The sequence below is a fragment of the Aplysia californica genome, unplaced genomic scaffold (assembly GCF_000002075.1).
Source record: "Aplysia californica isolate F4 #8 unplaced genomic scaffold, AplCal3.0 scaffold00213, whole genome shotgun sequence".
Taxonomy (NCBI): domain Eukaryota; kingdom Metazoa; phylum Mollusca; class Gastropoda; order Aplysiida; family Aplysiidae; genus Aplysia; species Aplysia californica.
The window spans coordinates 655,404-678,758 of NW_004797483.1; the positions used below are offsets into that span (position 1 = coordinate 655,404).

The following is a 23,355-nucleotide window of genomic DNA, read 5'->3' on the forward strand; positions in this document are numbered from 1 at the left end:
AAAAAAACAACAACAACGAAATATTAGTTAAGTGAACCGGGATCGTAAACGATGGGGTCTCAGGGGGAGACTACTATGATAGATTAAACCGGGTACAGAACTATTGAGGAGACTCAAACTCTTCCAAAACCCCATCCTTCCTTCATCTTTCTTTAATTAACAGAGAAGTTATTCGCCGTTGTTGCTAAGCATGTAGGCCTACTGGATATTAAAAAAAAAAAAATATGCAGCCACTAGGACATCTTTATTTTGACATTTGTAATAGGCATGAGATAAATGGGTTTTAAAACGTAAAATAAGTCTACTGACTTTCCTAATCTCAAGGACCTAAGAATAAAACCCTTTTTCCTATCATGAGTGCGAGAGTCGGGCAGCGCGCAGCGCAGGTTGACCATTGTTCCGCTGACGTTGCCGCCCACAGAGCAGCCTGCATTACAGTTTTACTTCCTTGTACTCCAGTTTTCTCTCCTTTTTTTATTTGCATTTTTATTTCCTAGTAATAATATCTTCCTTTCCATTGCTCTTTATGTTATCCTTTTTTCTGGCAATTGGCCAAAATACGACACGCATAGCTTATTTGGGACAATAAAGCACTGATTTAAAATATCTTTTTCTCGGAGATTTTGATCTGTGGTCCTATTTCCCTTTTTACCCAACGTCAAAAAGACGCAAAAATAAATAAATAAATAAATAAATAAATAAAGCTTCAGTCACTTGATAACGTACTTTAAAAAAATACTTTTCCAGTGTTGCCCCGCTGATGAAATGAGGCCTAGAAATTCATAATTTTTGGAAAATTAGCGGATTTTTTTCGCAGTGAAATAACCCTCGCTTTTCACTCGTCATGCGACACGCCAATTATACATGTAGGCCTACTGAATTTATAACGGGATACTGGCTCGTGATAAAGCATCCGGCTTTTTTTTTAACCCTCCGTACGTCGTGTTTTACTATCGTATCCATACGACGTGGGGAACTCATCTGTGCCACCATTTTCAAAAAAGAGAAAATTTACTCGTTAATCCGATCTGTGCGCTTTGCATAGCAGTCTGTCAAAATGATTTTTGAGAAATGCTGAAAGTTTCAAAGAGATCTTCGTACTAGAAGTATTATAAAATGTGAAAAATACAACCCCGGGGTATGAAATGACCGCAGGGCGTACGGATAGGGTTAAAGGTGCAACTCCCTCCGACCCACTTTTCCGCCGCAATAGGTAGGCAGTTGGCCGACATTGTAGCCCCGACAGCATCCTATTAATCTGGCAACCCCTAGCCTATCCAGTTTTTGAATTTGGCCATTGCTGAATGGAGTCTGAGTTTACTAAAAATCTGGAATGTGTATAAACCGAGGGCAGTAATAGCCCAAAATAGAAAGCAAAGCTAAGATATATATCAATCGTCGATTTAGCTTGTGTGTAAAGACAGATTTCTACTGTTCGTGTGTTTCATGAAATCAATTTCCCTGTTGTGTAATTGTTGTTCTGTGGAAGCAATGTAGGGCACATAAACATCTGGTAGGCTTTTTTTCCAGTCAGTTCTCCCTCGTCCATCTCAGCAAGAGGTTTGCCACTTCGTCGCAAGTGACACAGTTACGGCTACAGCTGGAAGATGGTGGCGAGTTCTCAGGCCCAGCAGTCCCAAGATGAGGATCAAGTCTACGATGTTGTGTTTGTTGTGGAGAAGACAGCGAATTTAGTTCCATATTTAGACGAATTGAAAACATCCTACCTACTTCCAACTTTAGAGTAAGTTGCCGAGCCGCTGTTGTTGTTGTCAGATCATGAAATGTCACCGTCAGAGATCATGTTTTGTCTCTCTCAGTGCCACTCTGTCCTGCCTGAGAAAAGCATTGGTTGCACCAGAGCTTGCAGCAAGTAAGGCATTAAAGTTTAGAATCATGATCAGATAGTTAAAAGATTCCTGCACTTTGTGTGCACGATAGACAGCCTTGGGCCTCTAGGCCAATGGGACAATTTAAACTCTTGTCCTGCGTCTGTGCTGAGATCAGATGCGAATCTTACAGCAACCGATTACGTCGGACGTTCTGGGCAGGCTGCCGGGGTCACTCAGTGCGTAGTATACTGTTGGTGTACAGCGCGCGCGCTGGAAAACGTGTGTTTTCGCCATGAATACCGTGGGAGTGTGTTAATCGAATGTGGATGCGGCTATAGCTTTCTGTTTATAAAGTGTTACAAACACCATGAATACCCCCTCTCATTAAGCTGATTTAAGACATTACGAGCAGTTCTAGGCTCATTCGAATGACCTTTCTAGATGCTCTTGTTGTTATGAAATGACCTGGGGTTCGAAATGGGATAATAAGTCAATTTCCTAATGTTTTGCACTCAAATTGTTCTTTGTACCTCTGCACTAACGAAGTGGCTAGCCGTACTGAAGTACGGCTAGACTGAGTAGACTGCCAGTCTAGTCGTACTTAGATCTAGGTTTGGCCCAATCGACTAAAACCTGTTAAGTACACAGGTCTCATTAGATCTAGATCTAGTAATTATTCAGGTTCAAATACATGCAAGTCAGTAAGGCACCTTTTGGTTTTGTCTGAAGTACAAATACTTTTGGCATTGCAAACTAAAAATTTCATTTACAATTCAGCCATCAATATTAAGTACTTATAAATCTTAGGCCTCTATTAACATTAGAAAACAGGAGGTTTAAAATACGTACACTGTCATTAAGGCACCTGGTTTCGTCTCAAATACAAATGCTTTAGGTACTGCACTTGCACACTAAAAATGAATATACTGTCAAACCTGTGTAAGACGGCCACTCATTGTCAAGGAGAAAAGTGGCCGTATAAGACTGGTGGTCGTCTTAGGCAGGACTGATCAAGATGAAGAAAACAAACCATTCCCGTCCGAGGTCCCAATCAAAAGTAGCCGCATTGTTGTTGTTGTTGTTGTTGGTGGTGGTGGTTTGTATTTTGTTTGTAATTTTTATTTTGTTGCTGATTTTGCACAAGGGTGACAATAAAATTAAATGTATCAGACGAGGAAGACCGAGTGCCATGTTAAAACAAACACATGGGTCGCCACCACTCGGAGAACGAGCGACGCTTCTGTAACAGGTTCATGTTGACGTTCTTTGTTACTTTGTTACAGACTGGGTAACATAGTGACCACTCTTCTCACTTACGATTTGTGTGAGTTCTGGGCGGGGCTTATGGGTTATGAGGGATCACACAGCTAACTCACCTGCAGCTGAAAATTGGTAGCTATTGGTCAACAGTGGGAGGGGCCTACGCAACATGATCGGTTGGAGGGCTACCTATCAACAACAACAAGTGATTGAATTATGACGGCTCGCCCACAACGCCAGGGGCCAATGCATAATTTATGACAAAACGTAATGGAGTCACTGAGGTGGCCGTCTAAGACAGGTGTTATTGCTTAGTGTGATAGGGGTTGTGTGTTAAAATAAGGTGGCCGCGGCCGCGTTGGACAGGTGCCCGTTTTACACAGTTAAATTATATAGAAAAAACGCAAGGGGGGAAATGGAAAGTGGCCGTTTGTACAGGTGGCCGTCTTATAGAGGTGGCCGTCAGGGCAGGTTTGACTGTATAAAATTTACAATTCAGTAGGCCTATTTTTTGTAAATGGTCAGTCTAGCCATCATATTAAGAATAAGTACGGCTAGACTGCCAGTCTAGCCGTCATTAAGTACGGCTAGCCTCTTCCCTGCACTAATGGTATTCAAAATTATAAAAGCTTAAATTTGAAATCAGGTGGTAACATTTCAAACAAAATCAAGCTCATTTGAAAGATTTTGTATAGAAAAATGGAAGTCTTGTTTCCTGACTATCCTTTTGAGCTCTTCATGTCTAAGTAGGTTAATTTGCTCTAAAATTTCATTGGACGAACATCTAGAGCTCTACCAATTTGGCGTATTTTGAATGAGACGCCTCGGTTACGATACAACGCTGGCGGTTCAAGAAGAAGGCCTCAAACGCACACATACTCAAGCAGACTGACGCTCACACCGACTCGGGGGACCCGAATTGAACGTGAGATGATGCCCGACGTGTGTGCGCTGAGCCAGGGGCTAGACTGACTGGGGACCAGAACGCAGGCTAGGTGCCGAAATAGGCTTATAGGGTTACATAAACCTGGCCCCCGCTGGGCGAGGGTTGAAAAGTGGGGATTGTTTTATGGAACCATCGTAATCAGTTGTTTAGCTTAGTATGATCATGAGTGATTATAATGTTCCACAATCAGGATCAAAGGCTTGTGACACATCCTGTAGGTTTCTTTTCTTTAGCAAGAGTCAAGGGAACAGCCAATACTGTACTATCTTCCCCTCCTTTTTTTTTTCTCTCTAACTTGATAACAGACAAGCCAACCCAGACATCTGTATATTGCATTCATCTTTGATACCGGGGGCTCTTGTCGTCTAGAGGTTAATAAAAGGTGTTTGCCTCTCATTTAATAGGTCCCTGGTTCGAATCTGGATAGCGATGGAAATTTTTCTTCTCTAAAATTTTCTCCTTTACTTTCACAACCTTTCCTGCTCTCTTACAACAGTTATCATAGTTCTATGTTGTCTGCTTTTAAACTCCACTTTCTACCCCCACCCCACCCTCTCACCTCCTTTGCTCCCTCCTCTGGGCTCCTCTGACTCTTTCTGCAGCCTTTCTACTGCTACTTCTTGGGTCCTTCTTACTGCTGTCTTTCAGCCACACCCCTGATCTTATGGTAGTCCTGAAAGTTCAGCACCTTGCTTTCTCAGTCAAGGGCAAAAAGTCTCGGAGGTCCTGTGTGCAAGTTGCACACGTTCACTCTTTCGGATGTAGTTGTTTTGGGATCTAGATGTAATTAACCTGTGACTCAATTCGGCTACACAGATGATGTACAAAATAACTTCATATAAGCATTATAACCATCACACAAAATGTAACATTAATTTATTGAATATCAAATTGAAGGAAATTGAATTATAAGGAATATATTCCAACATGAAACAAGGATTAATTTTGAACATATAAGTATGTATTACAAGGGTTAGAAAGGGTGATGGTGGTGAGAAAAATTACATTTTGATGGAAAGAATTACACAGACTAAACATGTGAAAGTGAATCAGCAAAGAGCAGCTATCTTATCATACAGGCCTAGAGCAGACTCCATAAATTTCTGAATATACATGCAGCTTTTTATTTGAATGCAGTATTTCAATTTTTGTTTGAGTTATGATATTTATACTGAGTCCGGTTAGATCGTTTTGTTGACGCAAGACTGCAGAATTAATTCACTCGTTTTTCGCCGGACCGACGCTTTGACAAAGTGAAAGTAGATGTTTTCATTTCGTAAACCCTTTCCATAACACTAAGAAAAAGTACTTTTATAAATAATGGATCACGTTAAAACGAAACAAAACAGAGACACCCCTTCATACCCAATATAATATCGGCGATACACGTCTGCAAGGGGTGTGGACTCGCGCCAATATATATCGGCGATACGTCCGGAAAGAGTTAAAGTTAAAGATCCCTTGGTGGTCCAAAAGATAGTGAGACACACCCTAGGCTTTGTCGTGGACCCGTAAAAATATGATCTTCGACATCTCTGTAGAATTATGTTGTGTGAGGGTTTTAAAGGTAACTGGGCCTCTTTTGTTGATTGAGTACTTTCCTGAACAGACGATGCCAGTGGAGTGCAGCCAGATATTTTTACCGTTTTACGTTTTTTTGCAGGTATTTCAATGGAGGTCCTCCAAGTCCGATTGACACTGGCCATGATGTAAGTTTGAATTAAATTTGTACTTTTTTATTTCATTCTTTGAGGCCGTTGCCATTCAATAATCTTTTTTTCTTTCCACTTTGACCTTCCACTTCTCAATGTGAAGGAGGCAAGAGGACCTGCATTTTGATCTCAGAACAAAGATGATATTCAGTAAAAGGCTTTACAGAAGAAATGAAGATAGCAAGACTAAAGATAAAACCTAAGCCATATCATGTGAATACGGAAAAGTAAATATGACAGTTTGGTGATTGTAAAAAATTCACTTTGAGCAATTGTATGCATAGTTTATGATTTTGTGGAATTGAAAGAAGGAATTTTGGTGGGGGGTTTTCTTTTGTATTAAATATAGGCCTACTGTTTATTTGATCATTCTTGAGTGTAATGTAATTTTAATATTTGTTTTCTGGTTGTGCATCCCTGATTATTTTCCTTTTAATGCCTGTTAAAATCAATGGAAATTGATTCAGAAAATGTATTATTATAATGTGATTTTGCTAGTCATTCATTGATGAAAAGTAAAAGAGAGTAAGTTATTGTGATATAATATCAACATATATGTCAAATGCATATTATATATTTTGATATCAGGAGGAGTGTGGTTTTTATTTTCCTATCAGTTAAGAACAAAAAGGAATTATGTTTTAAGTCACTTTGACTTTGGTTTCAAGTTAAAGACAAACATTAGGCACACATGTGTATTTGTCAGTATGATGTTACAGTGAATTTAAGTAGGCTCCTATGTTGCTGCTGCACAGCTTTAGGTAGGTGCTATTTTTGTATGAAGACTTTTTACCTTAACCTGTTTCTGAAAATGAGAAAAATAGTAAAAAATCTGAGACAGAATGATAATAATGAGAAAGAGGTTTGATGCTGTATTATGTGATGAGATTTGTGTGTACATATACTGTATATATCTGTTGTAAAGCATTGTGTGGAGTGATAGGTGAATGTTTTGTATTATATTGTTTATTATCCATTACTACAATAAATATTATGAGCCAGTCTCAAACATGAGTATGACTGGAGTGATTAATCCTGGACTATATCCTCTATCAGTGGCTTCAACACAAATTAATTTTTGACTGATCAAGCATTGAGAAATGAAAATAATGAATCCAAGTGGACTTTTTTCTTCTTTGTATTCAATTGTAACGTAAGAATTTTTTTTTTCAAATGTAAGAAATAGATTTTGTTATACTTTGTTTTAAAAATGTTTAGTTTAAAAAAAGTGCATTTATTCAACACAAATTGTTACTTGTATTTCTTACTAAATTCATGTATCTGTGCATGTGTATTCTTTCTCAGTACAACTGCACTCTGTACTGCCTGGTCACGTACCGTGCTGGGGATGCCGCTCCAGAGATGTCGTCTGATTGCACGTACCCGACCACCAGCACGCACGAACTCATACAGTCCTTTGATAACCTCGAGTAAGTCACAGTTCTACTATAGATGGGCTATTTACATGGTAAATCGGGAAATCCGTATTTGTTGGTGGTTGCTATGGTGTGGTTTGCTCCTTCTTTCCTGTCAAACATGTATCGTTCTAATGTCTCCTCCTTTTTGTGTGTGTGTTTGTTTCTCTCTTGTAACACGTCTAATCTTCTGCACTTTAATAACCTAATTGTGTTGTTAGTACGGCAAAACTCTTGTTCAAAAACTTCTTAAAACTAAAACGCAAAACCCATTTTTTTAATTTTGCAGATTTTACCCTTTATTTTATAAAAAATAGTCTTGATACAAGAGGTATTGGTCAACGTTATCCATAAATTTTGAGTATCTGTACTTCCATTTCCACAGGGTCAAGTAAGTTTTTAAATTTTACCTTTGCTAGTGAGCACCCTTGTGTTCCATTTTTGTAATGACACTCTTGATAGCCTTTGGTGTTTACAGGCAGGCTCACCCTTGAGTACTACAAATGGCAGATGTTATGCATGTATGTTTGTTCAGATTTTTGTTGAAAACAGTTTTATTTATTTTAATTTCAATTTTCCCCCCCCCAACATTAATGAAAATTCTTGAAGTTTCACAGGGAGCATGCTGGAATTAAGCCAATACCTGAACCTTCAAGGACTTATTGTTTCTCACATTGTCATGTCGTTAATAATCAGCTTTTGACTTACCATTATCTAATAATATAAAATGTGCTGTTATTTTGTTTGCACTATCTGTATTGATACGCTGAATTGCTTTATTAGTTTTATTTATTTAGTTGAGGTTTTACGGCGCTCGTAACTCCATTAAGTCATATGAGCGCCAAAATGAATTGTTCTCTCTCTCTGTCTCTCTCTCTGTCTCTCTCTCTCTCTCTGTCTCTCTCTCTCTCTCTCTGTCTCTTTCTCCCTCTCTCTCGCTCTCTCTCTCTCTCTTTCTCCCAACCCCCCTCATCTCTATCTCTCTGTCTCTGTCTCTGTCTCTGTCTCTGTCTCTCTCTCTCTCTCTCTCTCTCTCTCTCTCTTTCTCTTTCTCTCTCTCTGTATGTCTTTATCTCTATCTTTCTCCGACTCTCTCCCTCTCCCCATCCCTCTCCCTCCTCCTGGAAGCAGTTATCCTGCTGAATTTGTTTCCAAGATTTTGCATCCTTCTCAATCTCAAACAGGTTCATAGGTGGTGCTGGCCAAAGCTCTAGCCATGTGTCGGAGGGGCTTAGTACAGCATTACAGTGTTTGGATGAGATTAAACAGCTCAGATATTCAGGGTAAGAAATAGAAAAAGCTTAAGGTCATTTGTTTGGTATCAATAATTCATATTTTCATTGTGGGCTTTAAAAAAAAAAAGAATCGAAACAATTTTTTTTCAATACATCTTTCTGCACAAGTATAATTACTTTCTCCCTCCTACTCTCTCTCTCTTTCTCTCCCCCCCTCCCCCTTTGTTTTTAAAATTTTTCGCTCACAAACGCACTGACAGTCCCATTGTAGGAGGTTGGCAGGTGCTCTGGTGTGGTTTGCTTCTTCTTTCCAATGAAACATCTATCGTCCTTTTCTCCCCTTCTTCTTTTTTATGTTTGTTACTCTCATGTAGCACCTCTAATCTTCTAGCGCTCATAATACCGTATGCAGTTGCAAGCGCCGTAAAACTTCTACTAAAACTTTTTAAAAACAGTCCCATTACCTGAAATACCTCACCAACTCTTCTCTTAAGTCTTCAACAAGAACAAGTACGCATTGTTTATTCTTCACTGATTTACTCAACTTTTACTTTTAATGTTTCAATCCTACTATTAGTTTCTGTGTTTTACGTTTCCTGCTGTCTTCAAGCTTAAATCTTACATTCATTAAATAATAAAAAATCTTCAAAATTGGCCCTGAACTGTGGAAAGAAATCTCATGCTTCCTTTTATATTTTCATTTTCATTTGTTGTCCGTTGGGTTCTATCATAAACGTTTTTGGTTAGCCCAGTTGGTGTCATGTATGATCTTAATTCAAATTGTATATATATATAACAACTTTGATGATATGCTTTTGTTTCGTCCTTTATAGCAAGGCTCAAAATTAAAACGCTGTTTTAGTCATAGTTTGTGTGCGAGTATAAGGGGAAGTAACCAAGGATGACAAATGTTTGCTTGTATGAGTTGGTGTTTTCCTTGGTATAGTTGCCAAGTTCAAACTGTTGACACAAAGCTTGTTGTAATGGCCTGACAACCTAACCACAAGTTTCCATTCTATTTATTTTGCCCCTTTTTTTGCTTCCTCAATCAACTACAGTTTGGTTTCATATGAGGGGAATTTTACTTTCTTTGTTCCAAATACTATACTTATAATAAGGTTGCTCATTGGAGCCGTGATGGGGTCTTCTCTTTCTACTTCTTTACAGTGTGTCTATTTTTCCAGGATGTTTTTGTGTAATGTAGCATTTGTATTGCCACTTTCCACTGAACAGCAATTCAAATCAGCTGACACTATTTACAATTTACTGCTTCTTGTTATCGTGTCCCTTACTTGGAACAGCAAACCGAGTCAACGCCACTGCATCCTCATCTGCAACTCTCCTCCATACCACATAGTGGCAGAAGAAAGCCAGGACTATCGAGGTTACAACAGTGAACAACTGGCAAGCATGATGGGAAAGGTATAGAGTTGAATTTTTATATGCAATACAGTCCAAATTGTACAAGATTGCCATCCATTGTCGAGGAGAAAAGTGGTTGTCTCAGACAGGTGTGGTTGTCTTGGAAAGTGTCATTATAATAAAGAAAAAAGCCAGCAAGATGGAAAGCAGTCATTTGCACTCTTGCGATTGTCTTGGATAAGTAGCCATAACAGAAGATTTGACTGAAATATATATGGTCCTGATTGTAGAATTCTAAACCTTAGCTGCTTTGTTAATCTCTCTCTTTTATGTGGTGATTCTACATTTACTGTGACCATGTCTTTTGTTATTATGACAATTTCCACTACTTACTCTAAAATAATTTTAGTTGGAGTTTCCAGGAAAGGCATTGAAAAGTCTAAAAAACTTCTTGATATTCTGTTTAAAATAGTTTATTTGTTGATAGCTAAGCAATAACTATCAGGAAATATATTAAACACTTTCTGTTCTGATCTTTGCTCCAAGTAATGTTCTTGCAAGCAATGTGAGTTGCTAAAATAAGAAACAAAGGGTTTAAATACTTAAAAAGCATCATTGCTTGCTTTTTGATATGGTTGAAATACAGACCACAGGATGAATAAAGTAAGACTTATGTGTACTGTATGTTCTTTGGTATTCCATTTTGTCTGGGATTTTAGTGTTTTCTGTCAGAGAGGTATTGTTTTTTAACAGTATTTCATTTTTGTAACCATGGATAGATCGTCTACAGAATTTATCTCTGTTAGTTCTAAATATGACCTCTCTTTTTTTGCTCTAGAGAGGAGTGCATCTGTCGATTATTTCCCCTCGTAAGATTCCAGCACTCCAGAAACTTTTCAATGAGGTATGACTTTTCTTTTCATTTCTTCTTTATTCTTGTGTTTGATGTAATTGTGTCTTTTTTGTTGAAATGCTTTTCTTTTTTTTTTTTTTTTTTTTTCTGATTACCATGTTTCAATTATATTGATTCAGAAATACTGCTGTAGAAATTTTGACAGTAAATGACCAAGTTTTCTGTATAATCCCAAAATAGACCTGCAACTCTGACCTTGATTAGAGCTCTAAGGAATGGACAACATTTGTTTTATAGTTAAACATCAGTTTTGGATTGGGGAGGGGATATAAGCTGAAGACTTGGCTAAACCGTGTCTGACACCATTGACACAAACAAGGCATCTTTTTTCTACACCAGCAGATGGCTGGCAGGTAGGGCTGTACCCCGGTAGCAAACACGCTCGTGCTCGCAAGACCCTAGTTCAAGTCACAAGCCTCAAATCACTAGGTCAAATCATCAAATCAAATCACCAGCATGATACGTTGAGTCTAGCCTAAGCTTCAAGTACCCACACCAAATTGCAATCCGCGAAGCCACTCGTGTCTGACCCCCTCTTCCTTCCCCTCCCTGCTTGCATTCCGCGAAACCCCTAACGTCAGAAAGAGAGAGAGGGGGAGAGAGAGAGAGACCCCGCGCACAGTGTCATTGTGGCACAAACTAGTCTGTTCGATTATTCGAAGGCATACGAGCAGTGGACGGCAGGCAAGACTCAAATTGCAGCAGAGCAAAGCACTTGGTCCCAAGACCTGCTTTGCGTCTCGTATTGCTTTGTGCTAAGGGCTTGCTCTCGTGCCAATAAATCTGCTTTGAGTCCAACACCGCTCATCAGGCAAACACCGCTCGTCAGGCAAACACCGCTCGTCTGCATCGAGCCGTAAGATCTACCGGTAATCCACCCTGCTCGCGGCGTGAACTCTGAACTCTGGACGTGGAGGAAGCGAGAGGCAGCGCTGGTTTTGGTGCAAGGCGAAGAGGGCTGTAATAGCCTAGTGCAGACCGTTCGCGACCTCGGTGCTTTAACAGTGAAAATGTGACATCTTCATAGGCTCACATTTTGTTATCAGCTGTGTTCACTGGTATTAAAAATGGAGATACGACAAGAAAGCACTGGGGTCGCGGTATGCTAAACTATTTAGGACGCAGAATAAAGGTGTGAACACTTACAAACAATTTTTAACTGACAAAATAAATCAGTATTGTTAGCATCCCGTGGCTTGTAATTTAATCACTCGCCTAAACTACACTTCCACTCCCACCCCGACACTTAGAACAAGTTGAAGTTGAAGAGAAAGCATTGGGGAGGGGATGACAATCGTGATTTTGTCTCTGAACAATGTAAAAAACTTTTGATTTGACTGCTTCCCTATCAGAAGATCATTGTTAAGGTAAATTATATCACATTATTAATTACATTGTAGGCCTATAACTTTTAAAAAACATCTTGCTGCACTGTAACTGATATTATGTATGTATTGTGCATGTTCTATCATACAAATATTAATTATGATGTCGAATTACGCCCAGAAAATCAATAAAGCAAAACATAATCCTTCCCCCCACCAACAAATTTTTTTTTTAATCAACAAAAAACTGAACCAAAACCCCCCCCCAAAAAACAAGACAAATAAAACCCTGTCAAACCAGGAGGCGTAAGGGGAGGGGCGGGTTCTACGGAAAGCGAGGGGTGGCGAACACCTCTCGCTTTCCCAGCCATACCACCCCCTCCCCTCCCCAAACAGTGCCATCACTGGAAGTGTGAGGGTTTTTTAGGGCTTTTCAGCGTGCGGCACACGGGCAGAAGTATCGCGCGCTCAGTAAACAAGAGTTTGTGACGTCACGACACAAATCAGTAAGCCCATCCGCCGTCCACGAGTAGCAACTCCGGTTGCGGGCAAAGCTCAAGCCTGCTCGCAAGCCTCTGGCACGAGCCGTCCGTTACTCGCAAGCCTTCGATTAATCGAGCAGACTCCAGCCCTATTGGCAGGTGCTCCTTTTATCTGCTCCAGCGGATGGTTGGTAGGTGCATTGGTGTGGTTTGCTCCTTTTCTATCAAACATCTATGGTGTTGATCTCTCCTCCTTTTTTGTGTTTGTTACTCTTTTGTCACACCTCTAATCTCGGGCACCTATATAACCTTATTGTGCTACACAAGTGCCGTAAAACGCTTACTAGGACAAATTATTCTACTCCACATGACAATTCCCTTGTCTATTGGCCAGGCTGCGGCAGGTGACAACTACCACCCGCACCAACAGGGATACTACGCTGTCGACCCCCGCCATCTGGTGCTGCTCAAGGGGTTTCAGCTTCAAGGTACAGATTATTCGGCTGGGGGGGGGGGGGGGGGGGGAGGGGAGGGGGGGGGGGGGGGGGGGGGGGGAAGAGGAGCTTTTCGGCATTTAAAACCTCTTTAATATAATAATATGTTGTTATGTATAATGTTTGTTTTGGCTTCAAACACTCCTGCCGTTGGTATGTAAAGATAGTTTCTTTCTGTGCTTTTAGCTTCAAGGCGTGACCTCACATGATAAATGTTCTTTGTATATATGAAGCCCAACAGCTATGGAAGAAAATTTTTCTCATTGTGTCGTTTATAAGGAGTTGATGTATACTGCAGCTTGGTTCAGGAGAAGTGTTTATTGCAGTGCGTGCCAACCAGGGAGGTACTTTCCACTAGCAGGCAATGTGGTAATATTGGTCGGTGGTAGGGATCACCTGGGTAGTAACAGCGGTGGTTGTTTAATGCCCCGCTTCGAAATACATGTAGGTTGGCAGTATAAAGATATTAGCCTCCTAAAGTGTAGAAACAGTAGATGCTATGAAAATGTTGACAGACCCTGAGTAGTTAAGGGAAAGTTTACCATGTTTATTCTGTTCACATAAAAGGATGTGTGAGGTCTGGTATTTTTCTGAAAGTAGGATGTGGTTGGGGGGGAGGGGGGGGGAGGTGTATTTTGGGTTGTTAAAGATTTCAGTTCTACATATCTGTTCTGTTGAAACAAATGTGTCCAGATGGATGAAGTCAGTTGTTACAAAATACAAAAGGGAGGTGTCCTGACAGGTAGGTCTGACTACATTGTGTTGCTTTATTTGCTTTTTTCAGAGAGATCTGAGATTGAAGAGGACAAAAAGCAGGCTGTCAAAGGTAAGTAGTTTTGTAAAGATGATGCTGTCTACAGTTCCAAAAAGTGTATTTTACTGGAGACAGAACTGAGCAGATCTCAGACTCAGGATTTTATGCTGGACACTACCAATATGTCATCTCTACACTAAAAAAATAAATAACTTCAATCAGGGTTTTTTTCCTCATCGTGTAAAATAGGGTCAAATGGAGTCATTCATTTTTCTTATGACTGTAATGTCATGAAGTTTCTTTGTAGATTCTACAGCCTCTAGTGACATTAAGGTGCCCACTACTCCTCTCATCTTCGAACCTAAACCCAAAATATTTACTTTTGTGAGTGTTGGAACCTTGATCACAGTTTGTTACAGCCTTAGTCATTGCATATTTTTACCTTGATCAGACTGTGTTACAACATTAATAAAACTATAGTTTTACCTAAATCATGGTGTGTTATGACCATGGCCTGTATGTATGATTATTTTGTTCATTGTACTCAACTTCTCAGCTCCCAGCCCAGCCATGATAAAGGAGCAGGCTGCACAGAATGTCCCCGATGCTTTCAAAAAGCCAATGACCAGTCAACCAGGTATCTCCATCTATGTGGCTTGTTTTGTTCTTCTGTTTTGGTTGTTTTATTTAAATGTTATAGTGCATATGTATAGTCGGGTATCCTGGAGAAGCTTGCACTGCTTTACAGTAACTTCCTTAAACAGCGTGTGCGGTCATATATACTTTTTCTTTTATACTACTTCAGGGGCGTAGTTTTTCCAACCCCACAGTATACATAGTGTTTGTCGCCTTACGGGCAGCCAGATACCACTTATGAATGCACTTGTTATTCATGTGTACTGCTCCTATGTGGGGAAAATAGTCCTTGGAGTAGCGATTAGGCACTTCGCCTTTGCACGCAAAAGACCTGAGGTTGATTCCCAAGTGGGGAGAGTTGTTATTATCTCTTATCTTTCTGCCGGGATGTTGTATTGTATCCCTCTCTGCCCAGGTGGCTTTAAAAATTTCATTTGTAGGTCCATGTGCAAGTAGCTCTGATATGTCCTCTCGTGTGGGTGGTTGGCAGGTGCTCTAATGATGTTTGTTCTTTCTTTCCTATCAAACAACTATCAACCTTATCTCTCCTCCTTCTTTGCTTTGTATGTTACCCTCAAGTAACACCTCTAATTTTCAGCACTTTTATGACCTTATTGTGTTGCAGGCCCTGTAAAAGTCTTATTACTAAAACTATGGAAATCAGGTTGCTCCTCTAAACTTCTGCACTTATATGACCTAATTGTGTTGCAAGTGATGTAAAACTCTTACTAAAACTGAAATGACACCCTTTCTGCTCCAGGTATGATGAACCAGCAGCCGGGCGCCCAGCAGATGATGCAGCCCCCTGGCCCCCAGGCGGCACAGTCCTCTCCCCTTGGCATCCAGCAGGTGGGCAACCCACAAGTGGTGATGGCTGGAGCTGGGAACATGGCCGGTGGGATGGACCCCATGGGGGCGGGGCAGGCTCCGGGTCAAGGCCAGGGCAAACACACGCTCATGATGCCCATGAGGCCACAGGTGGGCCTTTGCACTGACTTTGTGTGCATGTTTGTGTGTGTGTGTGTGCGTATCTGTGTGTCAGACTTTCCCTTCCTTAGCCCCCCACCACCCTTCCCTCCCCCCACCTCTCTCTCTCTTTAATGTCTTCAATATTGTTCACAAAATATTTGTTTTTTGATCCAAATGAGGTAACCCGGTCTCATTAAAAACGCTCCCTGCAATTCTTAGGTGTAAGTTGATAGTTTTCATTTGAGCTGTTATCTGTTATGTTGTAATTGTCCTTGTAACATCAACTATACTTATTCAGCTTTTAGTTACTGTTTTCTTAAAAATTGAATAACTGCTTATTTTGTCAAGAATTAAAAAAAAATTTAAATCGCTTGTCAGTTGATATGTCTGGTTGATGCATATATTTGTGTATTGTATTGTGTGCACACTGTTGTGCTAAAGACTAAAAATTGATCAAAGTATCAAGTAAAAAAGTAGAAGGATATTTTCTAAAGAGAACAAAGTATGGACATGAAAATAACAAAATTACTGTAAAAATGTGAAATATAATTTTTTTCTTATCTGTATCGGAGAAGTGTTTCCTGAAATTACAGAATTATTATTAATATTCTATGTGTGTTTTTATGTTTAAAAGATAAGTCAAAGATGCAGTTATGTATTATGGGCAGGTATAAATTATTGGGCTTTTTTATTTTGGTGCTAGAATTTGTTAAGGAATTGATAACATTAGAAAATGTCACTGATATCTGTAATCGTAAGGCTGCTCCTGCTCCTAAACAATGAGTTCAATTCTCACTTGGAGAAGATATTTAATCGGGTTGTGGCATTATTGTACTGTCTTGTGGTGTCTCACACAGCCTGCATTCAGTCTAGCTCCTTGTTTTTCCAGACTGCCAATGAAGAGAGTAAAAGTGATATTTTAAAAACCTATTGTGAGAGCTGGTGTAGTAACATGGACATTTTTTCAGATTTAATTTTCTTTTTCTAAAAAAATTGAACATTTTGTGTAATTTGTGTTTGACTACACTATCTTCACAAAGAGCTGCACACAGCTTGTGTCTCTTTGTAGAGCAATAATCATTGTGTAAATGTTCAGATAGAAGATTGAACTGCTATAGCATGCAAGAGCTTTCCTTTCTTTCTGTGCATTTCTATTTTTGAAGTTCATATTCCTTCATTGAAGTTGCTTTCTTTCTATCTTTGGTTTTGCCTCCTTCAGTTGTCCCACATTGTTTCTTATGCTCCCAATTCTGTCTTTGGATTCCTTCACATGTGGTTGAGTTTAGGGGGCTTTTATACTTCAAGCCAAAGTAAAATATATTAATGAGGGCTGACATTGCATGGTGACCAAACAGTCAAGAATTTAGGGGGATATTTCTTTTTGTGTGGCAAACTAAGGAGGGGGTGGGGATGGTGCTCATAATATTACTTTAGCAATGTATTTTAGAAATAGAAACCAAAAGAATATTGTAATGAATGTTTTTAACAAGTGAATAAGCAATTAATGTTACTGTATTTTTATTGTTATACTGGTGGATCTGAAATGTAAAATAGAGTCTGTTCTGTGGTTTGCAATGGTGCTCTAGGACACATAGACTCTGAGGCTGTCATATGGGAAGTGTGTTAGAGAGTTTTGGTTGATGAAAATTGCTAAATGAATGCTGAATAAGTGGTCTGTTTGATTTTTTGTTTATGTTTGAAAAGGGCATTTTGACTCGCTAAGTATTTTTTGGAAAGGGTGTCCTCCACCTTCTTTTAGAGCTTTGTGGTTGCCCCTCTGTGGCTCCTTCTTGAGCATTGCTCAAAAATGCCCTACGCTGAACATTTGGTGTTGTTGCCTTTTCCCATTCTCTGCAAGGTTGTTTTTTTGTGTGTTTTTTTCTTAGATTTTCTTACACTAGGTGACTATCTCTATGCCAGTGTGTTCCTCTCTAACAGACCCCCCAAAAAAACGTTGGTTCTGTTGGTGCCGTGTAGACATATTGTCTTAGGTCATTTCACCTAATGTCACCTCCTTCAGTGAGCAATGTTATGCTGTGGGTGCTGCCTGTAGGGGTTGTAAAGCCTGAGATGAGTGCTGTGTTAACTTATTACACAAGTACACATTTTGTATTGGATGTTCAAGCACATTTGGGGGGGGGTGTTGGTGTTAAATCTCTGTCTTCTTTTTTTTCTTTTCTCTACCCATAGGGTCATAGTACCTTGTGTGTCTTGCAGGACTGGCCTTTTGTGAAAAGGGAGTTCATGTACAGGCTCATGTATAAGTATGTGGCTTCAGGAAGAGGACAGGTTTTGGGGGAATTAAGGCCTTATCCCATCCCACTTTCCCACTTGCATGTGTTAATGCTATTTTATATTCAATCCAGCTGTCTTTCATGCCATTGAGTCGACCGATAGTTCGATTTGGCGAAGAAGACAAACTGAAAAAACCCACGGTGTGGGACCCACCTTTGAAGTGACCTATCTGGGTTTACTGAGGTGTTATACAAGTGCAAAAAATGAAGACTTATGTATGCTGTATGATGACCTGAGCCTGTGCCTTGTTTTGCTTCAAAGGGTCAGCAAGCCAAAGTTCAAGGTCAAGCGGGACTCGCAGGCGCCACTAACATGATGCAGCCCAGAATGGTAGTTGACTTATTCCCCTCCCCCTCTCTCTCTGATAAACACAATGACTGTTTAGCAATATTTATGTCTCTCGTAGTTTCTTTATTGTGTTGATTGTTGATGTAGTCGAGCATGCAAAGGTCATGACTTGACGTACCACTCGGTGGCGACGAACCTCTCCTCGGTATCCTTACTCCTCCCTGCTCTGATGTTATATGCCATTTATCTATTGTTAACTGCCAACTCCACTCTGGATCTAAAGGTCTAAAGACAGAACAGCATATAGCCACCCCACTCTGGGTCTAATAGTCCTGAAACAATGAACAATGAAAGACAACAGCACATGGCCACTCCGCTCTGGGTCTAAAGACAGAACAGCATATGGCCACTCCACTTTGGTTCTGAAGATCTAAAGACAGAACAGCATACAGCCACCCCACTCTGGGTCTAATAGTCTAAAGACAACAGCGTATGGCCACTCCGCTCCGCTCTGGGTCTAAAGACAGAACAGCATATAGCCACTCTGCTCTGGGTCTAAAGACAGAACAGCATATAGCCACTCTGCTCTGGGTCAAAAGATCTAAAGACAGAACAGCGTATGTCTCAACAGACCATATAGTGTTTGTGTTTTATTGGGTCTACTTTTGTGTGTCATGTGATGATGGTGTGTGTGGTTAGTTGGACCAGTGTGTACCAGAAAATGATGGTGTGTGTGGTTAGTTGGACCAGTGTGTACCAGAAAATGATGGTGTGAGTTCAAGGACAGAATGTAAAAGCAAAAAAGAGGGGATCACTTTATTGGTCCCCATTGGGATATTTGTCAAATTTTCCTGAGCCAATAGCATGATATTGTTTGTTTATCCATGGCCTAATAAAAAATTTCTATCTATATCACTCTATCACGTTGTTACTTGTTACCACAGTATGCACTCTGTACTGAGTTATGGTCACAGTGTCTTGCTGAAGGTCATGTCCTCAACTACCCATCGAAAAGCTCTATATTAAATCCATATTTGTGGGAGGGGGGGGGGTAAGCTTGCTAGAGACCTCTCTGTGTGGGTAATGAGAAGAAGTGGTGCAGTACTGCTTCTTCATTTGTTAGTCATCTTTTTGTAGTTGGTCAGATGACTTTTGTGAGATACAATCGAAATTGTCTAAGACAGCAACATGTGGACATTTCACACAGTGTCATTATTATGTAAAAATGAAATATTCAGAGGAGAAGGGGGGGATCGATAGTCGCCTTTTATGCAAGTGATTGTCTTATACTAGTTGTTATAGTTAGTTTCAAATACTTTGTTTTGTCAGTTTCAGTAAATAAAAAGAACCACCTAGCTAGATAGTGTATGGATATTTTAAGGGCAAAGAAAACTGTGTATCACACAGAAAATTTAGTGTTCAGGCAAAAGTCAGTTGCATTTTGGGTTTAAGGGCCTTGGTGCACAAACACAGAGGAAAAAGACATTATTTCCAAACAGAAACAAAAGCACATTGCGCTGAGCAGTGTGTAGCAAATATGTTTTGACCTGGCTAGAACATGGTAGCTGACATCAGAGCATTGACTATGTGTTTCTTTTGCCTATTTCCTCCTGATGGTTCTTGCAGCTTACCTCGACTACTACACCCGTGATTGCCTTGTATACTTTATTTTATCCATTTATACTTTATTTGTTTAAATGATTGCATGGACTCAATTCATTTTAACTTGATTGGTTTTATTTGATTTGTAAAAATTTTAGTTTGGGAATTATGTTTTAGCCTGTCTTTTGAAATTATATTTAATTTGTTGTTGTTTTTTTTTTAGTTCCATAGAATTATAGTTTATTTGTACTTTTTAGGATTATGTTTTTGTGTATATTTTAGAATTGTGTTTCAGTTAGTATTTAATTTATGTTTAATATATCTTACTTGCATATTATGTTTCTGTACATTTTAAAAACTTATGATTATTTGGCTCATATCTTGATATTACTGTTTTGGCTGCATGCGAGCAAATTATGCTGTTTACTCTGCCCTGATTTGCGTGAAACTTACTCTGTCTGCAGCGCCAGCAGCAGCCTCCTCAAGATGCCAACATGATCAGTGAGTAATGAATATACCATGTGTGTGTATGTGTATTTGTGTTTGAGTCTGTGCATTCACCCTTCAAATTATGAGTGATGGACAAACTCTCTGGTATGTTTTGTTCCTTCTCCCCTTTCCATCATATATTATCCTATTATCTCTCCTCCTTATCTTTGTATGTTCCTACCTTTAATCGTCTGCACTTATGTGACTTATTTGTGTTGCAGATGCTCTTACAAAAAACGAAAGTGGGTGGTTGGTGGTTGCTCTGGTGTGGTTTGCTCCTTCTTTCCTATCAAACATCCATGGTCCTGATCTCTCCTTCTTTTTTGTGTTTGTTACTCGTTTGTAACACCTCTAATCTTCAGCACTTATTTGACTTTATTGTATTGCAAGTGCAGTAAAACTCTTTCTAAAACTAAAAAATTGGAATGAAATCATCCTTCAAATAAATTATCGTATCTTGTATACTATTGAATTGGAAAAGGTTGAGAAAAGATGTTTTGATGTCGGGTTGTTGGGGGGGTTTTTTGTTATTGTTTTCTTCCCCATCATCTAAAATAAATTTTGAAGCTCCATGTCAGGAGGTGAAACTGTAAATGTTATTTGAATCCTTCCCCCGTCCCCCATGCCTTTTTTTGTTGTTGCTGTTTTTGTTAGGTTTTTTGCTTTTGTTTTATTTTGTTACGGGTTGTTCACACCTTGTTTTGTCCGCGCAGTGCGTCAGCCGGGCATGGCAGGCAACCAAGCCATGATGAACATGCAGCCACAAGGCTCGGTGGGAATGTCCACCCCAGGGGCCATGATCAACCCACAGATGGCACAGCAGGCAGTGCCAAACTCTCAGGTACGCCTTTACCTTTCAATGTTCGTTCACCGTTCATTCAAGACTTCAACCCTTGTTTAGGCATCAGCTACATCCCTCGTGCTGATTTGTTGATATATTTGGATTTATTTCGTTTCGAAGCGAGGGGAGTGCATTTGGGTTTTTTAAAGTTTTTGTATGGGGATAATGAACTCGTACAAAAATTTAGCCTTTTCTTTGCCATGAGAATGATTTTTTAAAAATTGGTTTGGCAGCAGACTACTGGCTAATTGCCTTGAAAATGAAGTAAGGTATACAATCGTGTAACTTGATAAAAGTGTTCTAGACTTCAACATAATCTCAAACACTGTAAATCTGAGAATTTCTTGCTACATCGTTCGTCTGTAAACTTTCTTGTTAAATATCTGTTGTGGGGTTAATTATTGGTTAAAAATTCTAACTGTGTGTTTTAAAAAAAATATTTTGAGCCTTTATAGGTAGCTTCAAGACTGAAAAGTACCAAATAAATCAAATCTGGACCTGTTCTGTAAAATTTAGTCTTGGTAATGTCAGCGGTTTCTGTTTCACACCATTTCACACCACTGTCCTCTGACCAAGTAGTCTTCTGGTTGCTAGGTTGACAGTTTTGGCAGCTTATGTTCTCCTGCTGTCGTGCCTTTCTAATCTTTTCAGTGTGACTTAGGTTATCTACTTTATTTTGGCTGATTGCTTCCTTCCTTTCGTCTTGGATGTTTTGTTTGGTTTTATTTATTTTTGGTTGGTTGTGATTGTTTCATGGCTTAGAAGGGAAGAAATTTATAACAAGAAAAACACGTTCATCTCATAAATCTGTCTCTGGTCTTATGGCATTTGCCACGTTGTAGCTTTTTGCCCTCCGTGTTAAAGTATCTGATCAGTTCACGAATAGGAAAATGTGTAGAGGAATAAGTAGATACCAGTTTCTACTTTGGTTCCTCTCGAATGGAACAGTCTTTTTGAGACATTCAAGGTTTTCAGGGGGGGAAAAAGGGACTTGCAAAGCAACAAATGCCCTCAATTTATGTGTAGCATTTGTTCCTCTTTCTTAGAAGTTGCTTGGTGTGAAGTTTTCGTTGCGTGTATTGTCGGAGAGATGCCTTCGTTAATTGGCTCTATAGGACAGCATGGAAGTTATGGGGTTAAACACTGTGTGTTACTAGATCGATGTCAGTAACGACAAGGAATGAAAGAAAATTGATCTTATCTTTGTGCCCATACAATACAAAGTCAGTTCTGCAAGGCAATATTCATATACAGAGTGATAAAAAAACAACTGTACCACTTTTTTTCTGAATATCTCGCACAAAAATTGTTCTAGAATGCTGTAATTTCGAACAAACATAGAATTCATTTAAAAGGAATTTGTTTGACATAAAATCTGCGAAGAAGAAACTTGTTTTGAAAACAGAAATGACTTAAGAAAAAGCGACCATAAACGCAAAGCTCACCAATTTTTTAAAATCTTGTAAAGAAAGTCGTGAAAAGATTGGTTGGATTTTTTCTTTATTTTCTCTTTGACTTCTAATTTTCCATCTCTGTCACACTTAAACAATATTTAATTTCTTTTACAGAGTTAAAAAGAATAACGATTTCATTCTGAAATTCCTAGAAGCAGTGGTTTACCTGCCCTCCTTTTGACTCGACACATTTTTAACGCGTCGTTCGAAATGTTCAATGTCGCCTAAACACATGGACCTACTAAACCATGAGTGTTTAAAGCCACAAACACTGTACATATTCAGTATGAAGTGGCTTCTAGAGACAATAGGGAGTGGGGTGTCCAATAAGACAGCATTTTGGGAGTTAACATATCCCACAGGGTGAAAATGGACTTTTCACTAAACCAGATGTCATCGAAGAAATGTTCCCGCTTTTCAAGACAATCGAGGGATCATGAACACGTTGCCATGCTCTGATCCATGTCATCTCGGCCTAGGGAAGATGAAAGTGTTACAGTCATGAGTTAAGATCTGCCATGAGAATGCAGCCTGTTGAGTGTATGAAAGTCCTAGCTGCAGATCGTCTACAGACAGACTACTGAAATCTGCACCCTCGTGACATTTATAGGGCTGTGCATGGTGCGTGTTTGAAGTGGTGATTCTTTAGGAAATTTTTAGTTCTGATTCGCTGTAGATCCAAACTGAAGGAACTTTTCTACTTGTGACACCAAAGGTCTTGAGGGCACCTAAGCATTCTCTCCATGCCGTGCGCAGAACTTACAAAATGTCAAGGACAGTGAGTTTTGTGGAGAGGTGATGTTCAATGCAAAAAGCTCTCTGCTCTTTACTAAACATAACCATTATCTCAGCTTGCAAACAAAATTTGGGGAAAATAATATCTGCTGACTTCTATTGATTTGTTAGACTGCTGTAGCTTGCAATTTGGTGTGATTGTTGCAACTTTTAGTGCTAGGCCTAATGCGAACTGGTGCGTCATGCTATGAAAATGGCGACAAGGTGGGAAATGGTTTTCTTTTAATGCGCCGTATAGAGCAAAATCATTCAATGG

General features: G+C 39.6%; 1 protein-coding gene across 6 annotated transcripts in view; it reads left to right on the plus strand.

Moving 5' to 3' along the window:
• The first annotated feature begins 1,151 nt into the window (after positions 1-1,151).
• The window catches only part of LOC101854504 (mediator of RNA polymerase II transcription subunit 25), a 39,585-nt gene continuing 17,381 nt past the window's right edge, over positions 1,152-23,355 (plus strand). For 2 of the 6 annotated variants that reach the window (XM_005099448.3, XM_035970040.1), the window contains exons 1-13: positions 1,153-1,744; positions 5,702-5,747; positions 7,056-7,180; positions 8,350-8,448; positions 9,702-9,822; positions 10,601-10,666; positions 12,877-12,970; positions 13,761-13,802; positions 14,287-14,367; positions 15,127-15,344; positions 17,892-17,960; positions 19,985-20,021; positions 20,723-20,850. In XM_005099448.3, the coding sequence (XP_005099505.3) occupies positions 1,608-1,744; positions 5,702-5,747; positions 7,056-7,180; positions 8,350-8,448; positions 9,702-9,822; positions 10,601-10,666; positions 12,877-12,970; positions 13,761-13,802; positions 14,287-14,367; positions 15,127-15,344; positions 17,892-17,960; positions 19,985-20,021; positions 20,723-20,850 (1,263 nt within the window). In that variant the 5' untranslated portion in view covers positions 1,153-1,607. Of the gene's footprint in view, positions 1,745-5,701; positions 5,748-7,055; positions 7,181-8,349; positions 8,449-9,701; positions 9,823-10,600; positions 10,667-12,876; positions 12,971-13,760; positions 13,803-14,286; positions 14,368-15,126; positions 15,345-17,891; positions 17,961-19,984; positions 20,022-20,722; positions 20,851-23,355 lie in introns of all 6 variants that reach the window. The other 4 variants (XM_035970044.1, XM_035970043.1, XM_035970041.1 and 1 more) reach the window with 3 other exon arrangements.